At 39.2% G+C, this 23482-nt stretch overlaps 1 protein-coding gene and 1 pseudogene across 1 annotated transcript in view; both read right to left on the reverse strand.

The window, feature by feature from the left end:
- CUL5 (cullin 5) overlaps positions 1-23482 on the reverse strand; it is a 99851-nt gene that overhangs the window by 69385 nt on the left and 6984 nt on the right. Inside the window, exon 2 of the mRNA XM_057552908.1 lies at positions 10444-10553. Coding sequence (XP_057408891.1) covers positions 10444-10553 — 110 coding nt within the window. The remainder of the gene's footprint in view (positions 1-10443; positions 10554-23482) is intronic.
- Positions 630-2185, reverse strand: LOC130708839 (mitofusin-1-like; annotated as a pseudogene).

The raw sequence follows: 23482 nt of genomic DNA on the forward strand, positions 1-23482 counted from the left end.
TTCAAGTTGAACAGCTTTATTTCTTAAGCACTTTGAATTGTTTTATATTTTCTCCAATTGATCTATTTCTTTGGATAATCTAACAATTTCCTCTTCTAGATGTCTTTGTGTAGTATCAACTTGTTGGCACAGGCGAGCAAAAGTGGTTGCCATTTCCTGTTGTACTTGATGGCTGCAGCTGGCGCTTGTGAAGTTAACAATCATTTGCAGTTTTTCAGTTTCATAATTCACAAATTGCTGTTTAAAGGCTCTCTCCTTGGCACGGGTGGTCCAAGTCAGCCTTTCATAAAGATGCAAAGCTCCACACATACTTAATGAAACAGATATGGGCTTCCAGACTACAGTTTTCCAAATCACTCCTCCAACAACGATGCCCATAGAAGTTCTAGACGTAAGAGAAGCTAATGCCGTTATTAAGGTAACCATGAGTTCTTCCTGTGACTCTCGATTGGTAGGAGCAGTAGGAGTAGAAGCTAAAGATCTGGGAAGCTGAGAGATAGGCTCCGATAATCCTAGAAGCACCCGCTAAGCATTTGTTTGGCCCAAGAAACGATGGACAAGGGAAGACCAGCCCAAGGAAAAATGAAATACAATATCGTCTTGAAAATTTGAACATAACTTGTGGCAATTTAGGTCATAACTGAGATCAAATTTATTGCAAGGAATCAGTGTATATAGTTTATTCTGCATACCAGCTGGAAGTAATGGCTTCAAATTTTCAATATTTCTTGCTGGGATTGAAGCATTGAAGCATTGACTTCATTGGTGCACTGATCAGCCAAATTTCTTCCCATTCCATCTTCTATGTGCTTATTTAACTCATTTTTATATACTTTCAATACACTTGGAGTAGGATGAAACTCAGAACAAAATTCATCAACCAAAACAGAGTCAACAAATTTCATCTGTCATTGCACATGAAACTTTATTTGCAACCTCCTCTGAAACCTCCCTGATTATTTTCTTAGCATCCAGTGTTAAAAGATTCATCTGGTTTCGGATAAAGTCCAGTCTATCAATTTGGTCTTTCCTCTCTTCTACTGAGTAAACCCTTTTCTCTGCTGCTGCCATGTTTACTGAATCCATTATGTTTTTCACAGTTTCTAGTATCTGTTTAGCTCTGATAGTGTGCTGTTCAAACTTTGTTTTCACTGCTGACTGCGAGATACACTCCTCAAAGATTTGTTCAAAATTCTGAAACTCCTGTAATCTTGCCTGAAATCCTTCTGCAAGTGCCCATCACATTCTGGCATCCCCTGGGCTTTGTGCTTTCTAGCACTAAGAACTTGCTTTGCAGAAACAAAAAAGATACGATTCCATGCTTCTAAAGGATCCACAACTTTGAGCTCCTCCACCAAGAAATGTAGGCATCTTTCCATGAGCTGTCTGCATACATCTTCCATATATTCCGGCTCTGATGCAGAGGCATCCCAACGACTATTCAGAATAAAAATATTATGCTTGGAAAGTCGCTCATTTACCTTGTGAAAAAACTGTTTTTCCATGTTCATTAAAGTTGATTTGGAGTTTACAACCAAAACGAAGACATCAGCATCTAAGCAAAACTTATCAATCCAGCTATCCAGCTCTCCAGTGACATCTGTACCTGGACTATCCACTAAAACCAGGTCATCTCTCAAGAGGGCACATTTTGCCTTTGGCCAAAACACATGTACAAGACAGCCAGCTTTCAAGTCTTTGTCCATATGAAGGGCGTGGGCCAGCTGATTAACTGTCTTCACATTATTTTTTTCATGTGACCCTTCTGTCATGAGACAGGCTTTATCTCCATCCGTTTCTTCAACACTCAGGAAGCAATCAGTTATATCGCCAATTCCACTAGGGAGGACTTTATCCCACAGCATGGCAATGATAACAGAGCTCTTCCCACTGCTTGTCCTGCCAAAAAATGCCACTTCCATGTGTCTCCGAGACAGCACCTCACCAATGATGGAAAGCTTATTTTTATACCTCTGTATTTCTATCAGATCATCCTCAGTAGCTACTTGGCCAAGTTCTGGATTCTTGTACGTTGCTTCAACAAAATGTGATCATTCTGTAACAAACTCCAGTAACTGGTCAAAGATTGCTGTAATTGTCTTCTTAGCCAGCACAAAGTGCTTCAGTGGAGAAGCAGTTTCTGCCATTACGCCTGTCCTGGCTCCGACTTGTCACCCAGCAACCGCAACTCAGCCACAGCACTCAAGCTGCCTCATTCTCCCAAGAGAGGCTGGGAGACTGGGCTCTTATTCCCAATTTAAATGGAATGCTTCCAACATACTATTACTGGGATATTGCTGCTAGATTACTTACAGATGATCTTTATCAGTTTAAAGAATAATATTTTCATTTTTCTGTTTTATTTTGGAAAGATTATCTCTCTTTTTTCTTCATCTACTGAGATGATCAATTTCTGATATGATTTTGTCTTGTTCTATTTGTTTTCCGAGTTCAATTTTCATTTCATTATTTCCTCCACTTCTGTTGATTTCTCTCCTTAGCTTTTGAATTTTCAGTTCAAGTTTGTTTTATAACCCCACATGGTTGTGTGGGGATACTGAACTCAGTTCGGAGTGCTGTATTTGTGTTCTACTTCATAGTTGGTTTCTGTGGGACAATTTTTATATGCTAAAATGTTTCAATTTGTACTTTTTTATAATTTTGGATAGATAGTGTCTGCTTTTTTCTATTCATATTCATTTCATGGTCAGGATTCCTAGTTCAAGAGTACCTCCTTCAGTTTAGTTCAGTAAAGTTCAATTTCTTTAATGGTCAGTGTTGGAAATAGTGGAGGAAAGGGTATCTGTTTCATCATTGGATGCAGGATCCTTAAATCTTCTAAATACTTACTTGTCTGAAAATATGTTCATCTCACCTTAAACATGACTGAAAACTTGACTAGGTAGAAAATACTAAGTTCAAAATAATTTCCCTTTAAATATTTAAAGAAAACTGCGTCAGCCTCCTGCATCCAATTTGGCCAATGAAAAGAGTGCAGACAGTCTGTTTCGCTTGAAAGGTAACTTTCCCTCCAACAATTAGATTATTTTCTTTATCCTTGGAATTCTGAAATTAAGGACATGTGTAGGCATGGTTTTTAGCACTTTCAATATGAAGATCTGGAGGGTTGGGTGGAGAGATACAAGATTTCAGCCCCGGGAAATTTTATTCTTATCCTTTGGGGCTATATCCTCTCCTCTACTTTCTGTCCTCTCCTTCTGGAACCCCTTTTAAGTATAAGTTAGCCTAATTCTAGAGCTGTCCTCAATATGTCTTCATTTTTATTTAATTTTCCATACTTTGCTCTACATTCAGGGAGAACTCTTTGGTTTTATTTTTTGTATTACTAATTCAATCTTTTTTTATTTAGCTCTTTTATTTTTTATTTCAAAGGTCTTTATTTTGACTATTTCATTTTCAAAGTAGTCTCTTTCATTTTATTCCTCTCTAATGATATAAACTAGAATGCTTTTTGAGCTATCTTCTAAACCTTGCATCGTCTATTTCCTCTGAAGGTACAGTCTCTAGGATGGCCCCCAATGATCCCCGTCTCCTGGATGGTATTCATACCCATGTATAGTTCCCTCCTACAGTGTACAAAGCATTTGTCTGTGTGATCAACAGCATACAGAAGAAATGAAGGTCTATATATAAGATAGATAACTAATAAGAACCTGCTGTATAGTACAGGGAACTCTACTCAGTACTCTAAAATGGTCTATATGGGAAAAGAATCTTAAAAAAAAAAAAAGGATATATGTATATGTATAACTGATTCACTTTGCTGTACACCTGAAACTAACACAACATTGTAAATCAACTATACTCCAATTAAAAAAAAAAAAAAGAAAAGAAATAATGGTTTGTAACTTCCAAAATTATGTTATAAAACACCATGACTTCTGTCTTGGGAACACTCTCTCTTGCTCTGGGGAAAGCAAGCTGCCACACAGTAAACAGCTTTATGGAGGGTTCTACACAGTGAGGAATTGAGCAGCTAGTGAAGAACTGAGGCCTGCCAACAATCACATGAGTAAGCTTCGAAGATCATTCACTCCTAGTTGAATATAGGCTTAGTTCTTTTGCCTAGAGCTTGATTGCAACTTCGTAAGAGATCCTGAGCTAGAAAGACCCAATTAAGCTGCAACCAGATTTTGGACCTTCAGAAACTGTGAGAAAATAAATGTTTGTTGTTTTAAGCTGCTAATTTTCAGGGTAATTTGTTGTGTGGCAATAGATAACTAGAAATACAACAAAGTAGGTACGGGACTACTGTAATCATTCAGGCAAGAGAGTGGGGGGGAAAGACAGATGGGATGGAAAGAAATTCAAGAGGTACTTAAGTCTGTGAAATCTAGTAATCAAGTGGATATGAAGGAGTAAAAAAAACAGGAGGTTGATGGTAGCCTCCAGATTTTTGGTTTTAGACTATAAATAACAGATTTTCATCACTCTAAATTTGGAGTACTTATGGAACTTAAGTATGCAAGAAACAATAGGTCACATGGGTATGGAAGTTTGGAGAATAATCTGGATTGCTTAAATAGATGAGAACTCAGGTAAAAGAATAAGAAAAAAATAACTCTGAAGGAAACCAACATTTAACGGGCACAAAAGGGATGAATTAGCTTAGATGACTGAGATGAGGTAGACAAGAGATAGGAGAAAAAACAGGAGAAAGTGGTATCATAAAAACCAGCTTAGGAACAAGAAAAACATTTAAAAAATTATTTGTAGTAAAGATGAATTTTCTTAAAAATAAAGTCTCACAAGTTGAAAATAATTTATTTTTAAATTTTAGCCTCAATTTCACAAACCAGAGTCAAACCAAACAACATGTATCTAAAGCAGCAGTTCTCAACTGAGGGAAGTACTGCCTCAGACATTTGGAAGTGAGAGCTTTTTCTTCTTTCAATAATGAGGGGTAGGGAGAGGAGTACATAGAAAGTATCCACTACTAGAGTTTATGACGGTGAAGGCCAGAGGTGATAAACAGGCCACAGTATGCAGAACAATCTTATAACCACCCAAAACACCAACAGTACCCCTGTTGAAAAATAATGATACAGGTTATGAGAAAAGGGCAACAAATAGTAAATGTAGTTTAATACCAAAACATTATTTTAGTACCTTAGATTTAGAAGGCTATAACTAACCTAAAGGTTATTAATTAATATGGCTAAATAGGCTAAAATTTGGAAAGGTTTTAATTAATGTAGGTCTTATAATTTTGGTGTGGCATTGTAAGACATACAGGAATCCTTTAACTTAAAAGGATTACATATTGAGCAGCCTTGGGTAACTCCAAGGAGATCAAGGATTTTTAAAAACGATGGGCTGAGGCCACTAACTGTAGCAAGTACTAGTTCTGTTTAGAAGTATACTTTAAGCAGGAAACACCATCACACTATGCTCCTTTTTCCAGTCAGGAATGCACAGAGAACAAGCATTACTCAACATGATAAATCATATTATTAACACAAGCTGGCAAAAACAAAACAAAAAAACCCACCACATTCAACACATTGTTCATAAAATACATTTAATTAAATAATTTAAGAAAAATATACGTATACATGAATGCTATGAAATTTTAAAAGGTCTCAGCTGTTTCTTATTGAATTCTAATTTCTCAAAAGGCAGAATCATGGCTATAAGTTAATATTATGCAACAAATTCTATGTTATTTAGGATTTGACTATTTTCTTCTGTGATAAAGAGAAAAAATGAGCACAGCAGCTTAATGGGTATAGATTATTCAGTCATACATCTTCAACTCATTGATACAGTATTTTACTAGTGCACACACACACACACACACAGTAATTATACCAAGTCTGAAACTACTATCCTTAGGAAGACATGGTTGCAAGGTTGGCCCTTGGCTGACATATAGGAACTTGGGTTTTGTGAGAGTTCTCACCATTTCCTGATAAGAACAGCTCACTGTGCCCCAATTGTTATGTAAAAAATCTGACTTATGTTCAACACTTGCTTTTTGTCTAGGATCTGGAATTCTAGTTCATGTCAGGCAGAAGCTGCCTTTGTGACCAGCTCTCTCAGTAAAAACCCTGGGCACTGAGTCTTTAAGAAGCTTCCCTGACGACTTCCCTGGTGGCACAGTGAATAAGACTCTACGCTCCCAATGCAGGGGGCCCAGGTTCGATCCCTGGTCAGGGAACTAGATCCCACATGCATGCCGCAACTAAGAGTTGCATGCCACAACTAAGGAGCCAGCGTGCCACAACTAAGGAGCCTGCCTGCCGCAACTAAGGAGCCTGCGAGCCGCAACTAAGACTGGGTGTAACCAAATAAACAAATAAATATTAACAAAAAAAAAAAAAAAAAAGAAGCTTCCCTGGTAGACAGCATTTCACATGTGTTGTCCCAATTAGTTGTTGGAGGAATTAAGTGGATACGTTCCACTGGGAGAAGATGCTTGGAAACTTGTACCTGGTTTCCCCTGGACTTTACCATATGCACCTTTGTTGCATTTTGCTTTGTATCCTTCACTGTAATAAATGATAGCCATGAATACAACTATATGCTGAGTCCTATGAGTCTTCCTAACAATCACTGAACCTGGGGGTGGTCTTAGGACCACTGACATGGTTGGTGTCAGAAGTGGGATTCATTAAACACGGTGAAAGCACTGTTTGAGAAAAGGAAGGATTAAATGGTAGTATGATGAACCTCTGCTACTTGCATGGCTATGAAATCAACCGTGGTATGAATCAGCAGCTGAGTTGCTATCTGCTGTGAGAAAGGTAAAAGTTACCTATGAAATTTGAAAATGATAGATCTAACCCCAAGAGAGTTGGCTCATTAAATCTTCTAGCTGCTTTGGCCATGCTGACCCAAGTGAGGAGAGAAAAAGCCCAGTATGGATGATGACTCTGGTTTTTGTTCTTGCCTCCAAATAAGAGGAGAAAAGGCCCAGAAGTTCTCAAACGTAAGCTTCCGGGTGGACCAAAAATGTTAAATGTTTGTGCTGGTCTCTCCTCCAAGCAGGAGGAATTAATAGTTACATTAGGTCTCAGGGCTGGAGAAAATTTTAGATAACCAAGGGAGAGGAAACTATTCCAGCTGTTTCTTCAGCCTGACTACTGCTGCTTCAGCAACCTCTCCATGCCTCCTACATTCCAGTCAGGATCTCCCAGCAACTGTAATGTTAATATTGTAAATGCTAAATTTATGGCTAGGAGTTTGAATAAATCTGTAATAAGAAAAAAGAGACAAGGAAAGTTTTAAAGATGGCTTTTATTCTTTGGCTATTGCATCTGGATGTATGATAAAGATACAAAATATTACATGCTTGTACTTTCATAAATGCTAGAGGGATCACATCAATCAGGAAAAGTTGCAAAATAAAAAGTTAGTGACAGACTTCCCTGGTGCGCAGTGGTTAAGAATCCACCTGCCAATGCAGGGGACACGGGTTTCAGCCCGGATTTGGGAAGATCCCACATGCCGCAGAGCAACTAAGCCCATGCGCCACAACTACTGAGCCTGTGCTCTAGAGCCCGCGAGCCACAACTACTGAAGCCTACACGCCTAGAGCCCGAGCTCTGCAACAACAGAAGCCACTGCAAGGAGAAGCCCGCACACCACAATGAAGAGTAGCCCCTGCTCGCCTCAATGAAGACCCAACGCAGTCAAAAATAAAATGTAAATAAATTAATTAATTAATTTAAAAAAGTTAGTGAGACACAATTTCCTTGCTTTTTACTGCTGGTGAAAGGATTAGAATTTGAACTGTTTGAGTATTGGAAACAGAATAAATACATCTCCATAATGGATACTATTACTTTCACTTATTGCCATCTCAGAGAAAAGGGAGACAACATGAAAACATAAGAAATTTCCAAATAGAAATACACTTCTGGAGTTTTAAAAAGCAGTTTTTAGTTGCTACTGAGCTCTTGTGAAATCAGATGTCTGACCCTGAAAGGCTGATGATTTTCCAGCATGATGTGCATATTACTGAGTGGATTAATCTGAACTCTAAGACTGACAAAATAAAAAGGGATTAGAAAAGTCTTGCTTGTCACTTGGACTTAGAACATGACTGTCTGGTCTGCAGCATCTTGGCTTTGCCACTGCTCGAGAAAAGTCACTGGCTTTTTTGGAATCCTGAATTCACAAATCCTAATTGCTTGGATCTAACTCTAAGCTGAAACCTGATATTGTCTGACATTGGGCTATTTAAACCTCAACACAAGCTGTGCTGAACTAAAGCAGGCATATGCTCAGTGAACAGGACTTTGACTTGTGGACTGTTGAAGATTTAAGACACCCTCTGTGAAGCCATAAATTGAAAACATCATGGATTCTGGCTGGAAGATCTAAATCACTTGCAGATGCCCACAGAAAAGGGCTCATTCTCTGATGGGGCCACCTGAAATCAAGTTGCTGATAGCCTCTGTATCAGATATACAGACTTAAAGTGCATTCCTAACTTGTGGTTACTGCTAAAAGCTGCAAGTTGGGAGAAAGCATACTCCCTCCTTACAGACTGGATTCATGATCCCCTCTCAGGGATGTTTCACTGCTGTGGACTTGTGTCCAGCTTTCTGGATTAGTTGCAGTTTTCAACAATGAATTAATAACCTGATTTTATTTCCCTCACTTTCGCATCACCCTTCCTTGCACACACACCTTAGTAAGGCAACTTCATTATTAAACACAGCTATCTCCAGAAAGGAACTGATCTTTTCCAGGCTGCTCACTAGGTAAATGGTCAGGACAAAAGGGGTGGGGGGTGACGTAAACTTATTATGAAAATTTTTGAAAATTTGGGATTTCATCCAGACCAATTCCTAAACATATGTCTTTCTAGTTAAGTTGTATAAAAATGTTTTTCTGTAAAAATGTTTTTGTTCCTCCTCCAGGTCTGGGTGATTGGGAAAAAAGTGAAAAGCTTTCATTACTGAATGGGACACACTGATTTAGTAAGGGAGAAAAAATAAATCTCAGCACCTGGTGAGGCACCAGGGAGAAGGACATGAATGATTTTTGTTTTTCATAAGTATTCTTGAAAGCTTTCCCAGCTCCTGGTGTTGGCTTTCCATGCTGTTGTGAGTGCTTTGAATTCAAACTGAATGCTGCGCTTCAATCACACCTAGCAGTACTCTGAGACGGCTGCGAGCAGCCCCAATTCCTACACCTTCCACAAAGAACACCTCTAAATGTCATCCACACTATGAAGCAAATGAAATGGTGTCATGGATAAACAAACTGTTTGGAACTAATTGCCTTCAGGTAGTCTGTCTGAAAACAAGGCCTGAACTGAATTAACTAAACTAGATTGAGAACTCTAAAGTAGAAGGCCCCATGGGAGGACACATTGAGGGCCCTGTTAACCCATACTATCTAATTTACGTCTTGCTTGGAGTACCCTAAAAAAGTGGAAACTCTTTGTTTCCAAGGGTACCATGTGGGTCCTCCGAAATTATACTTCTTTTTGTATGTACCCTATCATGACACTGCTTCAACCCTGGAAAATTTTCAGGTCAAATTCAACTTTACGGCCATAGTTGTGCTTTGCCTGAATTGATGCCTCAGGCCATGTAAAAGGTCCATACAGAAACTGAACGAGAAAGCCACCTGCTTTTCTAAGAGAAACCTCATGGTTGGCGGGATTTATTTTAACTAACTAAATTTAGGCCCTCTAAAAGGCATAACTGAGATCAATACTACAAGTTGGTCTTACCTTGCTGCACACGGGGGTGGGGATGGGGGCAGGGGTGGTGTCCTACTGGTAATAGTTTTGCTGTGAAGACATTCTGGCCGAAGGCTAAGAGTTAACGTACAGATCTGAGACTGTATTCCTTAGAAAAGCCTGTCTGGCTGGGATCTGAGAACTTGAATGTTTGACAGTTTCCTACACTGATAGAAAATTTTCCTGAAATGATGAGAATGGCTCACTGTGCCTAACCTGTTTGTACAGACAACATGGTTTACACTGAACACCTGCTCCTTCTGAGAGTCTAGAATTTTGGTACATGCCAGGCATGTAAGCAGCCCCCAATAAAAACCCTGGGTACTGAGTCTCCAAAGAGCTTCTTGGTGACAGCATATCACATATGCTGTCAATCTTGTTGCTGGGGAAATTAAATGCGTCCTGTGTGACTCGACTGGGAGAGTACTCTTGGAAGTTTGTGCCTGTTCCCCAGACTTGACCCCATGTACCTTTCCCTTTGCTAATTTTGCTTTGTATCCTTTAGCTGTAATAAATCATAGCTGTGAGTATGACTTTATGTTCAGTCCTATGAGTCCTCCAAGCAAATCACTGAACCTAGGGGTGGTCTTGGGGACCCCCAACACAATCAGTAATAACTTCAAACAGGTAAACAGCCCAATCTGGAGCCAATATTCCATTTGAACATAGCCACCAAATTTTCCTTTATGTTAGCAAAAAGGTAGAATGAATGGATTACTTACGAAAACAGATCAAACCACTGCTGTTTTGTAACAGATTCCTGGCGTAAAAGCTTCAAAACAATTGGACGCATGAAGTCCCATTTGTCTTCAAACTGAAGAGAACCTTTATTCTTAAAAAAAAAAAAAAAAAAAAAAAGTAATTTAAGTGCAGTTAAATCAGAAGTGTCTGTTATTTTTATCTCCTAAGAGACAACTAAAGAAATTTAAAAGAACCAATTTTCCATAATGGAATCCCTATAACTTAATCTGGTATCAAAGAATCACAGGAAGACAACCATAAAAGAAAAAAACCAGTTATGTGAAAGTGTGTAGCAAAGAATTTGGCCTTGTCCAAAGAGCCGGTCTGGCCTTTGCTCTTGGCTTCCAGTAGGTAATATCCTTGGGCCCTGAGAATGTTGTATCTGATAAGAGAGTCTTTGTTAGCCTGAGGCCTTGGGTCATACTGGATAACCTAACAATGTGATTCAGGGAGGGGACTGGCAAACCCATATAGTCTTAGGGAGCAGGCCAATCCAGAAATACCAACAGTATGACTCAGGGTAGGGGGTTTGGGTCAATCAACCCAGAGACTGAGATTATCCACATGAGCAACGCCTACATGATGAAGCCTTAATAAAAATTCTGGACACCAAAGGTTGTGTGAGCTTCCCTGACTGGCAGTACTTATATGCCCTGTCATTTAATGAGGGAAGGAGAGAAATGTGACCTGACAACCAGAGAGGACACGGGAAGCTCTGTGTTTGACCCTCCTGGACACTGTTTCTTCCTTTAGCTGATCTTAATCTGTATCCTTTCCCTTAATAAACCATAACCATGAGCAAAGCAGTTTTCAGTAAGATCTATGAATATTTCTAACAAATTATTGAACCTCAGGGTTTTGGGAACCTCCCAAATTTGCAGCTGATGTCAGAAGTGAGTGTGGTCTTGTGTGTAGAGACTGTGCCCTAAACTCCTCACAGAAAGTATATCGAAAATCCATATAAACTCTGAAAGTTGAGGAAGAAAAAAAACCAGAAAGATACTCATCTCATTTTATAATGCTAACAAAACCCTGATACCAAACTGGTGAGGCGAGAACAAGAAATGGTAACTGTAGACCAATCTAATTAGAACATATAGATGCAAAAGTCTTAAAAAATATTAGTAAATTAAACAATTAAATAATACCTCATAATCATGCATGTTTATTCCAGTGATGTGAAAGTGGTTCGATATTAAGGGGAAAAAAATCAATTCATTACTAAAAAGAGAGAGAAGAGAGGGTGTGGGGGGCACCCCACATGTGTTACTCATGAGTATTGTTCCTTTTCAAGTTAGGTATGGCCATGTGACTTGCTTTGATCAATAAATTTCAAAAAAAAAATCATTAATTTTCTAATACAGCAGCACCAAACACCCCTATGAATCTCATTATTGTTTTCACCATACAACTGTTGAGAATGTTGTTCACTTGTATGAGATAAGATCCATGTATTGAATGTAATCTTTGAACTCCCTGAAATTATATTCCAGAAGCAGTTTCTAAACATATGGTCTAACAAGAACCTACGTCAGGATCACCTAGGATGGTGCTTACACATACATTTATAAAACCTACCACAGACCGGCTGGATCAGAATTTCTTGAGATGAGTTCAGAATTTACATGTTTAGCAAATTCACAGTAAAACTACATAAAAATGTTATAGGGTCTATGACCCCAAAAAAGTTAAGAACCACTGACTAACATTAAACTCTTGCGAAAGCAAATGATACTTCTTACATCTACAAACACAGCTGATCCTAAAAGTTACTGTACTTTCTTGCCCCAGGTACCTACTTTTATCACAAAGTATTCTTATTATAGGGACCCATGGGAGATACTCAAAATTTAGTACTGGGATTAACTGTGCTTCTCCCCTGAACAACTAGTTTGTTTTTACCTTATGAACCTAAGTGAATCATGTAGGTAACTTTGCTTTCCTTAGTGTTGGCTAATGAGAAATTCAGTCAGATTTGAGATCCTATGGTATATACTTCATGTACTAATCTTATGGCTGGCTACACTTTTTCTGTTAATATCTTCCTATAACCATAATTTCTTCGTTTACTCTTACCTCTAAGAAAAGAGTGTGCAAATAAACAAATATGGAAGAACCACAGAAAGGACATGCAAATCTTTTCTTGACTATGACATGGAGAAACATAATACCCTCTTAATAAGAGAATATTTTATGTCAACTAGGTCTACTTCCATAAGCGATTCTGGCAACTTACAAAATTAAACCTAGTGTAAATCCTGCAATTAAAAATCAAAAAGGGGGCTTCCCTGGTGGCACAGTGGTTAAGAATCCGCCTGCCAATGCAAGGGACACGGGTTCGAGCCCTGGTCCGGGAAGATCTCACATGCTGCGGAGCAACTAAGCCCGTGCGCCACAACTACTGAGCCTGCGCTCTAGAGCCTGTGAGCCACAACTACTGCAGCAAGCCTGCGCGCCTAGACCCCGTCCTCCGCAGCAAGAGAGGTCACCACAATGAGAAGCCCGCATGCCACAAAGAAGAGTAGCCCCCACTCGCTGCAACTAGAGAAAGCCCTTGCACAGCAACAAAGACCCAACACAGCCAAAAATAAATAAATAAATTTATTTAAATAAATAAATAAATAAATTTATTATTTTTTAAATAAATAAAAAATCAAAATCAAAAAGGTACATTAGACTAAACAGGTATGAGATAAATACTGGTTAGGCTCTGAAATCTATCAGCTATGGTAAAATGACAGGAAACACTGTCTCTTATTTGATGAAACATATAAGATTAACTACAGAAACATTTTCCTCTAATACTCAGTTAAAGGAGAAATTAAATAACTGAATTTTCCTATTAAGCTTTTATAATAGATTCCAAAAACGATGTTCAAGCAGTTCTTTGACCTATTCTCTGTTAAACTGAAAAGCACATAATTAAATTAAAACTAAGCAGCAGGACACCAAACCTACTATCTACAAAAGATATTAATAAGCGAAGACACCTTCCAATTACGAACCCTGATTTATGAATTTTTCCGATGGCGAACTAAAGGCTGCCTCATCTTTATTGATGTGCTACAAGTCTCTTCTGCTTAAGTCTTTCATTACCACTCAGAATAGCTAGTAAGTCTAGGATTATCTCACCCACTGGCTCTCTTTCACCAATAGGATTTCAATATTTGCCATATCCTTGTCCCTCTATCCTTCACTTTTTACAGCACAACTAATTCCCTCAGAGGCACTCTTCTTCTCAAACACACAGATGGACCATGGGGAAGCTGATGGGAGATTGACCATGGGGGATAACTGGGAGAAGAATATTCCAGGCAGAGGAAGCAGCCATTGCAAAGACCCTACAGTAGAAGCATGCCTGATGTATTCAAGGTAGAGCAAAATAAGGACAGAGGAGAGAGTGGATGAGGTCAGGGAAGCAACATAGGACTGGACCTTGTAGGGCCTTGAAGGCCATTGTAAAAAGTTTGGCTTCTATTATAAGTGAGATGAGGGAACCATTAAAAGATTCTGAGCAAGAAATGACACGATCTGACTTATATTTTTAAAAAATCTTCCTGATTGCTATGCTGAGAATACATTAAAGGGGCAAATGTTAAACCTGAGTGTAAGAGGCAAGGTTAGAAATAATAGTGACATGGACCAGGGTGTTAGCAGTGCAGGTAGTAAGTAGTAATTAGATTTTATATGTTTTAAAGGTAATGCTAACAAGATTTCCTGACAGCAGGCATCTGGGATGAGAGAAAGGAATAAAGCCTGACTCTAAGGTTTTTGTCTGGTAAAGTTAATTTGTATATTGGAACAGCAAAACGGAGGCCACCCCATTGGCCCAGCCCACGTCAAAAATCTAAACTTAAATCAGCCTGCACAGATGGGAAATACCTCACTGTCAAGGAAACATAACACCAATCACAATCCTCTAACTCAGTTTTAGCTAGCTAACCTTACCTAAAAAAATAGGACCTGCTTACCTTATAAGGAAATCCCTGACCTCCTAGCCAATCATGCTTTATTTCTGTATTGCCTCTTCTAACATTCTATAAAATTCGCTCTTCCCCAAAATCCTTCAGGAAGAGTGCTCCACTGCTTGTTAGGCATTGCACTATTCCAATCCATGGATTATTTTCCCTTGAATAAAGGGAAACTCGTTACTAAATTATTTTAGTTTTGTGATTTGACATGTCCAGGAAGTATGGCATTGCCATCAACTGAAATGGAAAAGACTGTAGATGTAACAGATGTAGATGTAACTGTAGATGTAATGTAAAAGACTGTAGATGTAAAGACTGTAGATGTAGACTGTAGATGTACTGTAGATGTAACAGGTTTAAGAAGGAAAGCTCAGGAGTACAGTTGCAGAGATGTTACATTTGACACATCTATCAAACAGCCATTTGAAGACGTTGAACAGGCAGTTCAATAAGCAAATCTAGAATTTAAAAGAAAGGTCTGACCAGGAAATAAAAATTTGGAAGTCATCAGAGTACAGATGGGTTTTAAAACTTGTTATCGAATGTGATCAATAAGGGAGTAAATATAAATAGAGAAGAGCCAGGCCAGAGTCCTTAGGTATCTAACATTAAGAGTAGGGGGAAAAAAAAAAAAAAGAGTAGGGGAGAATAGTAAGAACTAGGAAAGGAAAGAGAAAGCAACCAAAGAGGTGGCAAGAAAACCAAGAGTGTGGTATTCTGGAAACCAACTAAACAAAGCTGATCAGGAAAGGAGGAGTAATCAACTTTAGCAAATATTACTGATAGATCATGTAAGACAGTGGTCCCCAACCTTTTTGGCACGAGGGACAGGTTTCGTGGAAGACAATTTATCCACGGGGGGAGGGGGGCTGGTTCAGGCAGTAATGCGAGCGATGGGAAGCGATGCGGAGCGGCAGATGAAGCTTCGCTCGCTCGCCCGCCCACCACTCACCTCCTGCTATGCAGCCCGGTTCCTAACAGGCCAAGGTCCGCTAACAGTCTGCAGCCAGGGGGTTGGGGACCCCTGATGTGAGACAACCACTGAAATAGCAATATGAGGGTCACTGAGATTTTGTCAATGGCAGGTTTTGTAGGGTGTAAGGACAAAAGCCAGACTGGAGTAGAATTAAGTGGGGTGGGGGGGAAGTGGGGACTGGAAAAGGTATGCACAACTCTTGACAGTTTTTGCTATAAAAGGGAACACAGAAACAGCATGATAACTGATAGGGTGAGAGGGAATCAAAAAAAAATTTTTTTTTATTGGAGTATAATTCCTTTACAATGTTGTGTTATTTTCTGCTGTACAGTGAAGTGAATCAGCTATATGTATACATATATCCCCTCCCTCTTGGACCTCCCTCGCCCCCATCCCACCCATCTAGATGGAATACAGTATGTTTGTATACTGATAAGTATGTTCCAAGATATAATACTGATGATGTAGGAGAAAAGAAGGAAACTGTTGGAGAATTTTAAATGCCCTGGACAGGCAAAAGGGAATGGAATCTAACGCACAGATGGAGAAACTGACTATATGCTAAGAGGAGAAGGCAAAGTACGTGCAAAGTATGGTATGTGCAGATGTGGGTAGGAGGGTAGATGTAGAACCACTGTGAGAAGTTCCTTTTTGATTGCTTCAGCTTCTCACTGATATGGAAATAACGAAAATGCCGTGGAAGATGGGGGAGGAGGTGTCAAAATTTTGAGAGAAAAGATGTGAAACAGACATCTAGGAAAGTGGGAGAATAAATGACTATGGAAGTACAGTGTGACTGGGCTCAATTACAGTTTGTGGTCATGAATTTAAAGTGAAAATAGCATGTGTGTATCTTTTTCTCCTGCAACATTCAACTGCGTAGATGGCACTAAAAGGTGAAGAGGTGGATCCAGGGTTGTGGTTTTCCCCAGTGAAACAAGAGAGGAGCAAAGGAGTCCAAAGTGTATTCCAGGGAGAGACTATAATGATTGAACAGAGAATTTATGCTGGGTAAGGGGAAGAGAAAGGACAACAGGATGATGAAAGACAGAGACCTCTGCTTCCAACCAGGATAGAATAACAGGTGCCAGATTTCTCCTCCTGCTTGAACAACTGGAAAACCAAAGGGGAGTACAGGACAGTGTTTCCTGAGACAAGATAAACAAATGAGGTGAGCCCTACAAATGCCCAAGCATACTGCCTAGAGTTTCCAGGACTGAGCATAAGCAGAGGGACCCCAAACAGCCTGGTGGTTTCACTAAGTTTAGCAGACAAGAGTTCAGAGTTTGGGGAGGCCAAGGTGATGAAAATGCATGGCACAGAGTATCAGAAAAATGGGAATTGCACACACAGGCAGCTCTGGAGATATGTAGAGGACTCCCCTCAAGCCTTTGACTATTAAATATTGACCTGTACATGTGAGTGAGAAAACTATCAGAGACTGGGGAACTAACCATTTGAAAGGAGTAGACAAAACAATCACCAGAGTCCACACAGGGCTAGTAATAGTTCACGTTCTGCCAGCCAGAGTGGAAACACTCCTTAATATGCTAGACATCTGGCAGTCTTCAGAAAGGTATTGCATCTATAATGACAACAAAGTAGCCGTACCTTCGGTGCTGTATGGACCCACTCTAACTTTAAAAGCAAGCTTCAGAAGGATCAAACTGATTCCAAGTAACTTAACTGTGTCACAGCCAAAATAAATATTTAAAGGAAATTTTAAAAATCCAGCCCCTAAAACATAAAACACACATCTGACATCCAATCAAAAATTATCAAGCAGGCAAAGAAGCAGGAAAATATAAACTCACCATCAAGAGAAAAACCAAACAATGGAAACTGACCCAGAAATGACGTAGATGATAGTTTTAGTAGACAATGATGTTAAACTAGCTATTATGAATACATTCCACACATTTAAGAAAATAGCAGAAAGCATGAACATCATAGAAACAAAAGTTGTTTAAAAACAAGTATCAGGGAGGGATAAATTAGGAGTTTGGGATTAGCACATACACATTACTATAAATAAAATAGATAACCAACAAGGACCTACTTTATAGTACAGGGAACTATACTCAATATTTTGTAATAACCTATAAGGGAAAAGAATCTGGAAAAGAATATATATATATATATATATATATATATATATATATATATATATATATATATATATGTAAGTAAAACTGAATCACTGTGCTGTACACCTGAAACTAAAGCAACACTGCAAATCAACTATATGTCAATAAATAAAATTAAAAATAAGAAGAATATCAGTGAGCTGTAAGACAACATCAAATGATCTCATCTACATATAACCGGAATCTTGGGATTCAGAGAATATTTGAAGAAATAAAGGCTAAAATGTTTCCTGATTCGGTGAAAACTATAAACCCACAGATTTAAGACATTAAACAATGAGGCAGAATCAATGAGTTGGAGACCATAGTGGAGCTGGATGATCAGAATGAGAGCACTAGAATGAGTTAGAAAAACAGGAGAGGGTAATCAGAGTAGGATGCTTGAAATTGCAATGATAAAAAATTTCTGATTATATTTTTGCTTAATCATTCCACTGCAAGACTTTCTACTATTTCTTTCATTACAAATATACGGCATTTGGCTAATTCGGGGTTATAGAAACCAATAAATTTTGTACATGTGATAAATGTGGTACAAAAGAGCATTTACTTTTATCTTCAAATAGTTTCCTTTACATTTCCAAGGGTAGTTCAAACATTTGAGATCTGTGAAAAAATATGAGTTCAGCTATTTATACCCTCTATTATTTAACTTCAGTATAGATCACTCCATCACTTTGATCATTTTACCTTATAACATCTGATTGCCAATTATGTGTCAGGTTCTATTCTAAATATATACCTACAAATATTAACTTATTTAATCTTTACAATTACCCTATGTGTTAGGTGACTTTATTATCATTTTAGAGGTGAAAAAACTGTACACTGTAATTAGGTTAGGTTACTTCCCTAAGGTTACAAGCAGTAAGTGGCAGAGCAAGGGGTCAAATCCAAGCAGTTTAGTTCTGTTAGAGCCACATTCTTAAATACTCCCTGGACCTTTCCTGGAAGAGGAATGGTAGGACTTCTAACCTATGGGCCAGATCCAACCCTTGGCTTCACCTCATCAGGCTTATAAACTGAAGGAAAAAAAAAATCTATGATTATAAAAATTTAGTGGCAATTATCTAGAAGCCATAAGGTGGAAGCATCACTACATAAAAGATGTATTTCTCTTTAAACATAGTGGGGGAGTGGGAGGACACATTTTTCCACTGAAATGAAAAATTTCACATTCCACTTCCCTTTAAAACTTTTAGTTTCTTTTGACCCATAAATGGGGAGTCAAAAAAAAAAAGCTGGGCTTCCTTGGTGGCGCAGTGGTTGAGAGTCTGCCTGCTAATGCAGGGGACACGGGTTCGCGCCCTGGCCTGGGAAGATCCCACATGCCACGGAGCAACTAGGCCCGTGAGCCACAACTACTGAGCCTGCGCGTCTGGAGCCTGTGCTCCGCAACAAGAGAAGCCACAACAGTGAGAGGCCCGCGCACCGCGATGAAGAGTAGCCCCCGCTTGCCACAACTACAGGAAGCCCTAGCACAGAAACGAAGACCCAACATAGTAATCAATCAATCAATCAATAAATCTTTAAAAAAAAAAAAAAAAAAAGCTTTTAGGTTTCTTTTATAGAGGTAAAAAAAATTTTTTTAACAAATTCTGACAATGCTTGTACTTTTAAAAACCCAAACAACTAATTTTAAGGAGAAAAAAATAACTACTAATGAAAGAGTTTGAACTTATTTTGGGGGGGGGATTCTTAATCATTCATTACTACACTTATTCATTCAACAAACATCTGACTACCTGCTGTACATGAAGAATTATGCTAGTCATTGGGACACATAAATGAAAGGTCCTCAAGTAATTCACTTTCCAGTATAGTATTTCTTAAATTGTGGATAATGGACATGTGCTTGTTCTGCCTGTTGGCTAATACAACATGGCTCTCAGATTTCTTTTTTTTTTTTTTTTTTTAATTTTTGGTTGTGTTGGGTCTTCGTTTTTCTGTGCAAGGGCTTTCTCCAGCTGCAGCAAGCGGGGGCCACTCTTCATCACAGTGCACGGGCTTCCCACTATCACGGACTCTCTTGTTGCGGAGCACAGGCTCCAGACGCGCAGGCTCAGTAACTGTGGCTCACAGGCCTAGTTGCTCCGCGGCATGTGGGATCTTCCCAGACCAGGGCCCAAACCCGTGTCCCCTGCATTGGCAGGCAGACTCTCAACCACTGCGCCACCAGGGAAACCCGGCTCTCAGATTTCTGACTTGAATGAATGGCTGGTGGAATCACTGACCACAGAAAAAAACGCCAGGGGAATAATGCATTTGAGTTGGATGGTTTATAAGAGGTGATGCATTTTGGATGTATTGTCCAATAAAAGCAAATGTTCAAGTTATAACTCTTGGGGTTCATTTCTTTTTCCCTGCGTTCTCCCTTCTTCTTTATTTTAAATAAGATAAAAGCTTATCTACTAATGAATTGTTTTTCACTTAATGTAAAACCCCGAGGGCTGAGAGGAAAAAAAAAATCAGTGTAGGAACTTCCCTGGTGGTCCAGTGGTTAAGACTCTAAGCTCCCCATGCAGGGGGCCTGGGCTCGATCCCTGGTCAGGGAACTAGATCCCACATGCATGCTGCAACTAAGAGTCCACATGCCACAACTAAAAAGATCCCGCATGCCACAACGAAGATCCCACGAGACGCAACTAAGACCCAGCACAGCCAAAATAAATATTAAAAAAAAAAAAAAATCAGTGTAAAGTTTCTCACAAACAATTAGGAGAGGATAAAAACAGTAAAGAAAAATGAAAAGAAAAACAGGGGAACAAAGGTTCAGCTCCCTTTCCCTGCTCTAATCAGTACAAATAAATCAGAATCTCTTAATGTAACATGTTGGTTGCCCAGACCCAAATAAAATACATTCAGCTTTACCTGAAAAATATTCCCTAGTAGAAAAATCAGTTCTAAAACAGTTTTGACAGTAAAGTCCCACAATCTCTTATTTATAGCCCTAGTGGTTGTTTCAAAGAAAAACAAATGTGCTCTAGGAAGAAGGTAAATTACAGAAAAAAATTAATTTTTTGTAATGTATTAGAGTGGAGGGAGGTGTTATAGGCCAGTAATGAAAGATGCTATATAGGGCTTCCCTGGTGGCACAGTGGTTGAGAATCTGCCTGCTAACGCAGGGGACACAGGTTCGAGCCCTGGTCTGGGAAGACCCCACATGCCGCGGAGCAACTAGGCCCGTGAGCCACAACTACTGAGCCTGCGTGTCTGGAACCTGTGCTCCGCAACAAGAAAGGCCACGATAGTGAGAGGCCCGCGCACCGCGATGAAGAGTGGCCCCCGCTTGCTGCAACTAGAGAAAGCCCTCGCACAGAAACGAAGACCCAACACAGCCAAAAATAAATTAATTAATCAATTAATTTAAAAAAAAGATGCTATATAGATCCTTCTAGAATATATCATTGCTTTAAAAATCTGCACACCTCCCACTGAAATTCAAAAGTGCTTTTTCAAGCAATGAATTCATCTACAACAATTCCATGTTACTTGATCCCAAGAAAGAGTAGATGTATAATTGCTTATGTGTAAATATAAAATTTGGCACTATGTTAAAAAATAAGAGTGCTTATGGGCTTCCCTGGTGGTGCAGTGGTTGAGAGTCTGCCTGCCAATGCAGCGGACACGGGTTCGAGCCCTGGGCTGGGAGGATCCCGCATGCCGCGGAGCAACTGGGCCCGTGAGCCACAGCTGCTGAGCCTGCGCGTCTGGAGCCCGTGCTCCGCAACAGGAGAGGCCGCGACACTGAGAGGCCCGCGCACCGCGGTGAAGAGTGGCCCCCACTTGCCGCAACTAGAGAGAGCCCTCGCACAGAAACGAAGACCCAACACAGCTAAAAATAAATAAATAAATAAAAAATTAAAAAAAAAAAAAAAATAGGAGTGCTTAAATAAACACATGAGAAACAGAAAACCCTACTGGCTTGCAAAATGTTTTAAAAGTAATAGAGTCATTTTTAAATTACTCACTTACTTTGCAACAATATAATACAAATATTGACATATTAGTTTGCCCTGAAAATGTCCAGAAATCCCTATACTACAGGACAAAACACACCCCATCAAATTGTGGGAACAATATTACTACAATATTTTATAATGATGTCAAATGTTGCATATTTAAAAGGAAACAAAGAATGTAGTTATTACTGCTGTAGGTCTTCTTGCTACGTCTTCTTCATGATGACAAAAGTACAAAAAAGTTAAAGGACAAGTTGTAAGCAAGACAAGAAATAATAATACTCACAATTGATAGCAATTATTTTTTGTCACCTGTATTCTTTCATGCCCATAATATTTTACCACGACACAAGGAGTTTAGTTGTTTAAGATTTGTATTTGTTCCTTCTTTGAAGTTCCCAGTCAGGAATTCCCTGGCGGTCCAGTGGTTAGGACTCTGAGCTTCCACTGCAAGGGGCACAGGTTCAATCCCTGGTCAGGGAACTAAGATCCCGCATACCGCTGCACAGTTCCTAGTCTACTGATTATGGATTATATCCAATGATGGCATTCTAATAACTTTCAAAGGGAAACCAATTTGTATATTTTAGATCTTTGGTGTAAATTATGAGGTTGGCTCTTTGAATGTGTGGGTTCCCATAATCTCTACGAGCCACTAGTGCTCCAAGTTATGTGATTTAAAACCACATTTGCAATCCCCATTAACGAAAAGAACCACAAAACTATAGTATATATTTGAATACTGGCAATTCTCAATATGTTCCAGCCACACCACCCTTTTAAAGGTGTTACTCAAATATGCCAAGCTCACCACTGCACCTCAGACCTTTGCCTAGAAAGCAGATCATTTGGGTCTCACTGTCACTGTCACTTCAGAGAGGCCTTCCCAAGCCAACCTAAGAAGAATGTCATTCCCTTTTCCTTTCTGCAGATCCAGAGCCAAGGTCTTGAGCAGGTAGGACAGTTACTTTGATTGCCTAGGAGAATGAAATTTTAATTCAGACTAAACAGTAATTTTTTTTATTTTTGGCTGCACCGCTCGGCTTGCAGGATCTTAGTTCCCCAGCCAGGAATCGAACCCGAGCCCCCCGCAGTGGAAGCATGGAGTCCTAACCACTGGACCTCCAGGGAATTCCCTAAACAGTACTTTTAAAAAAAAAAAAAAAACAGAAAGCTACGGGATCTGGCTGAAATGTCATCAAATAGCAGGGAAGGAAAATTCAACAGAACATAATTGAAAGCTGTATTTAGGGGAAAAAATTATTTTCTGCTGTAAATAAGTAAGTAAAATAGTGGCACCATCTTCTGAGCACTCCTGATTATACTGTTTTCATCACAGACCTCATTACTATAAAAACTTCCCAATGTGTTAACTTATTTCTTTGGTGTTAGTATTTATGCATTAGAATATAAGCTCCAAACACTAGGGACCTTGTCTGTCTTATTCACTGCTGTATCACTGACACTTAGAATAGGATTCAGCAGAGTGGATACTAATGTATCTGTGGAATGAACAAGCCCAGTTATACAGATCAAATATCCTTGATGTTACTTACCTCTATGTACTCCATGTATAATGACCAACGATTTAACCTGAGCTGTAACTTGTTTACTTGTTTACAGAGCCTATCAGCCACCAATTTACTCTATTACTATACCAAGGCAAGAGCCATGACTTTCTGTGATACAACTTAGGTTCACTAGGACCCTAACAAAATACCTAATAAGAAACACCTGTCTGTCTCTCTTTTCCACCCTCCTTCTCTGTCCACCAGATGGATGCCTAGTGTCCTCTTGAAACCCTATTGCAGTCTGAAATTCCTCTCTTCTAATCCATTGATAAATGACTGATCTCTAAAGTGTATCTTAAACTGCCACTTCCTGTTAGTAGCTTTAATTAACATATATCACCTCCAGATTATGGTAACTGCTCACTCATTTATATTTTCACAGAACATGAAAGA

This window comes from Balaenoptera acutorostrata, chromosome 9, assembly GCF_949987535.1.
Source record: "Balaenoptera acutorostrata chromosome 9, mBalAcu1.1, whole genome shotgun sequence".
Classification (NCBI taxonomy): Eukaryota; Metazoa; Chordata; class Mammalia; order Artiodactyla; family Balaenopteridae; genus Balaenoptera; species Balaenoptera acutorostrata.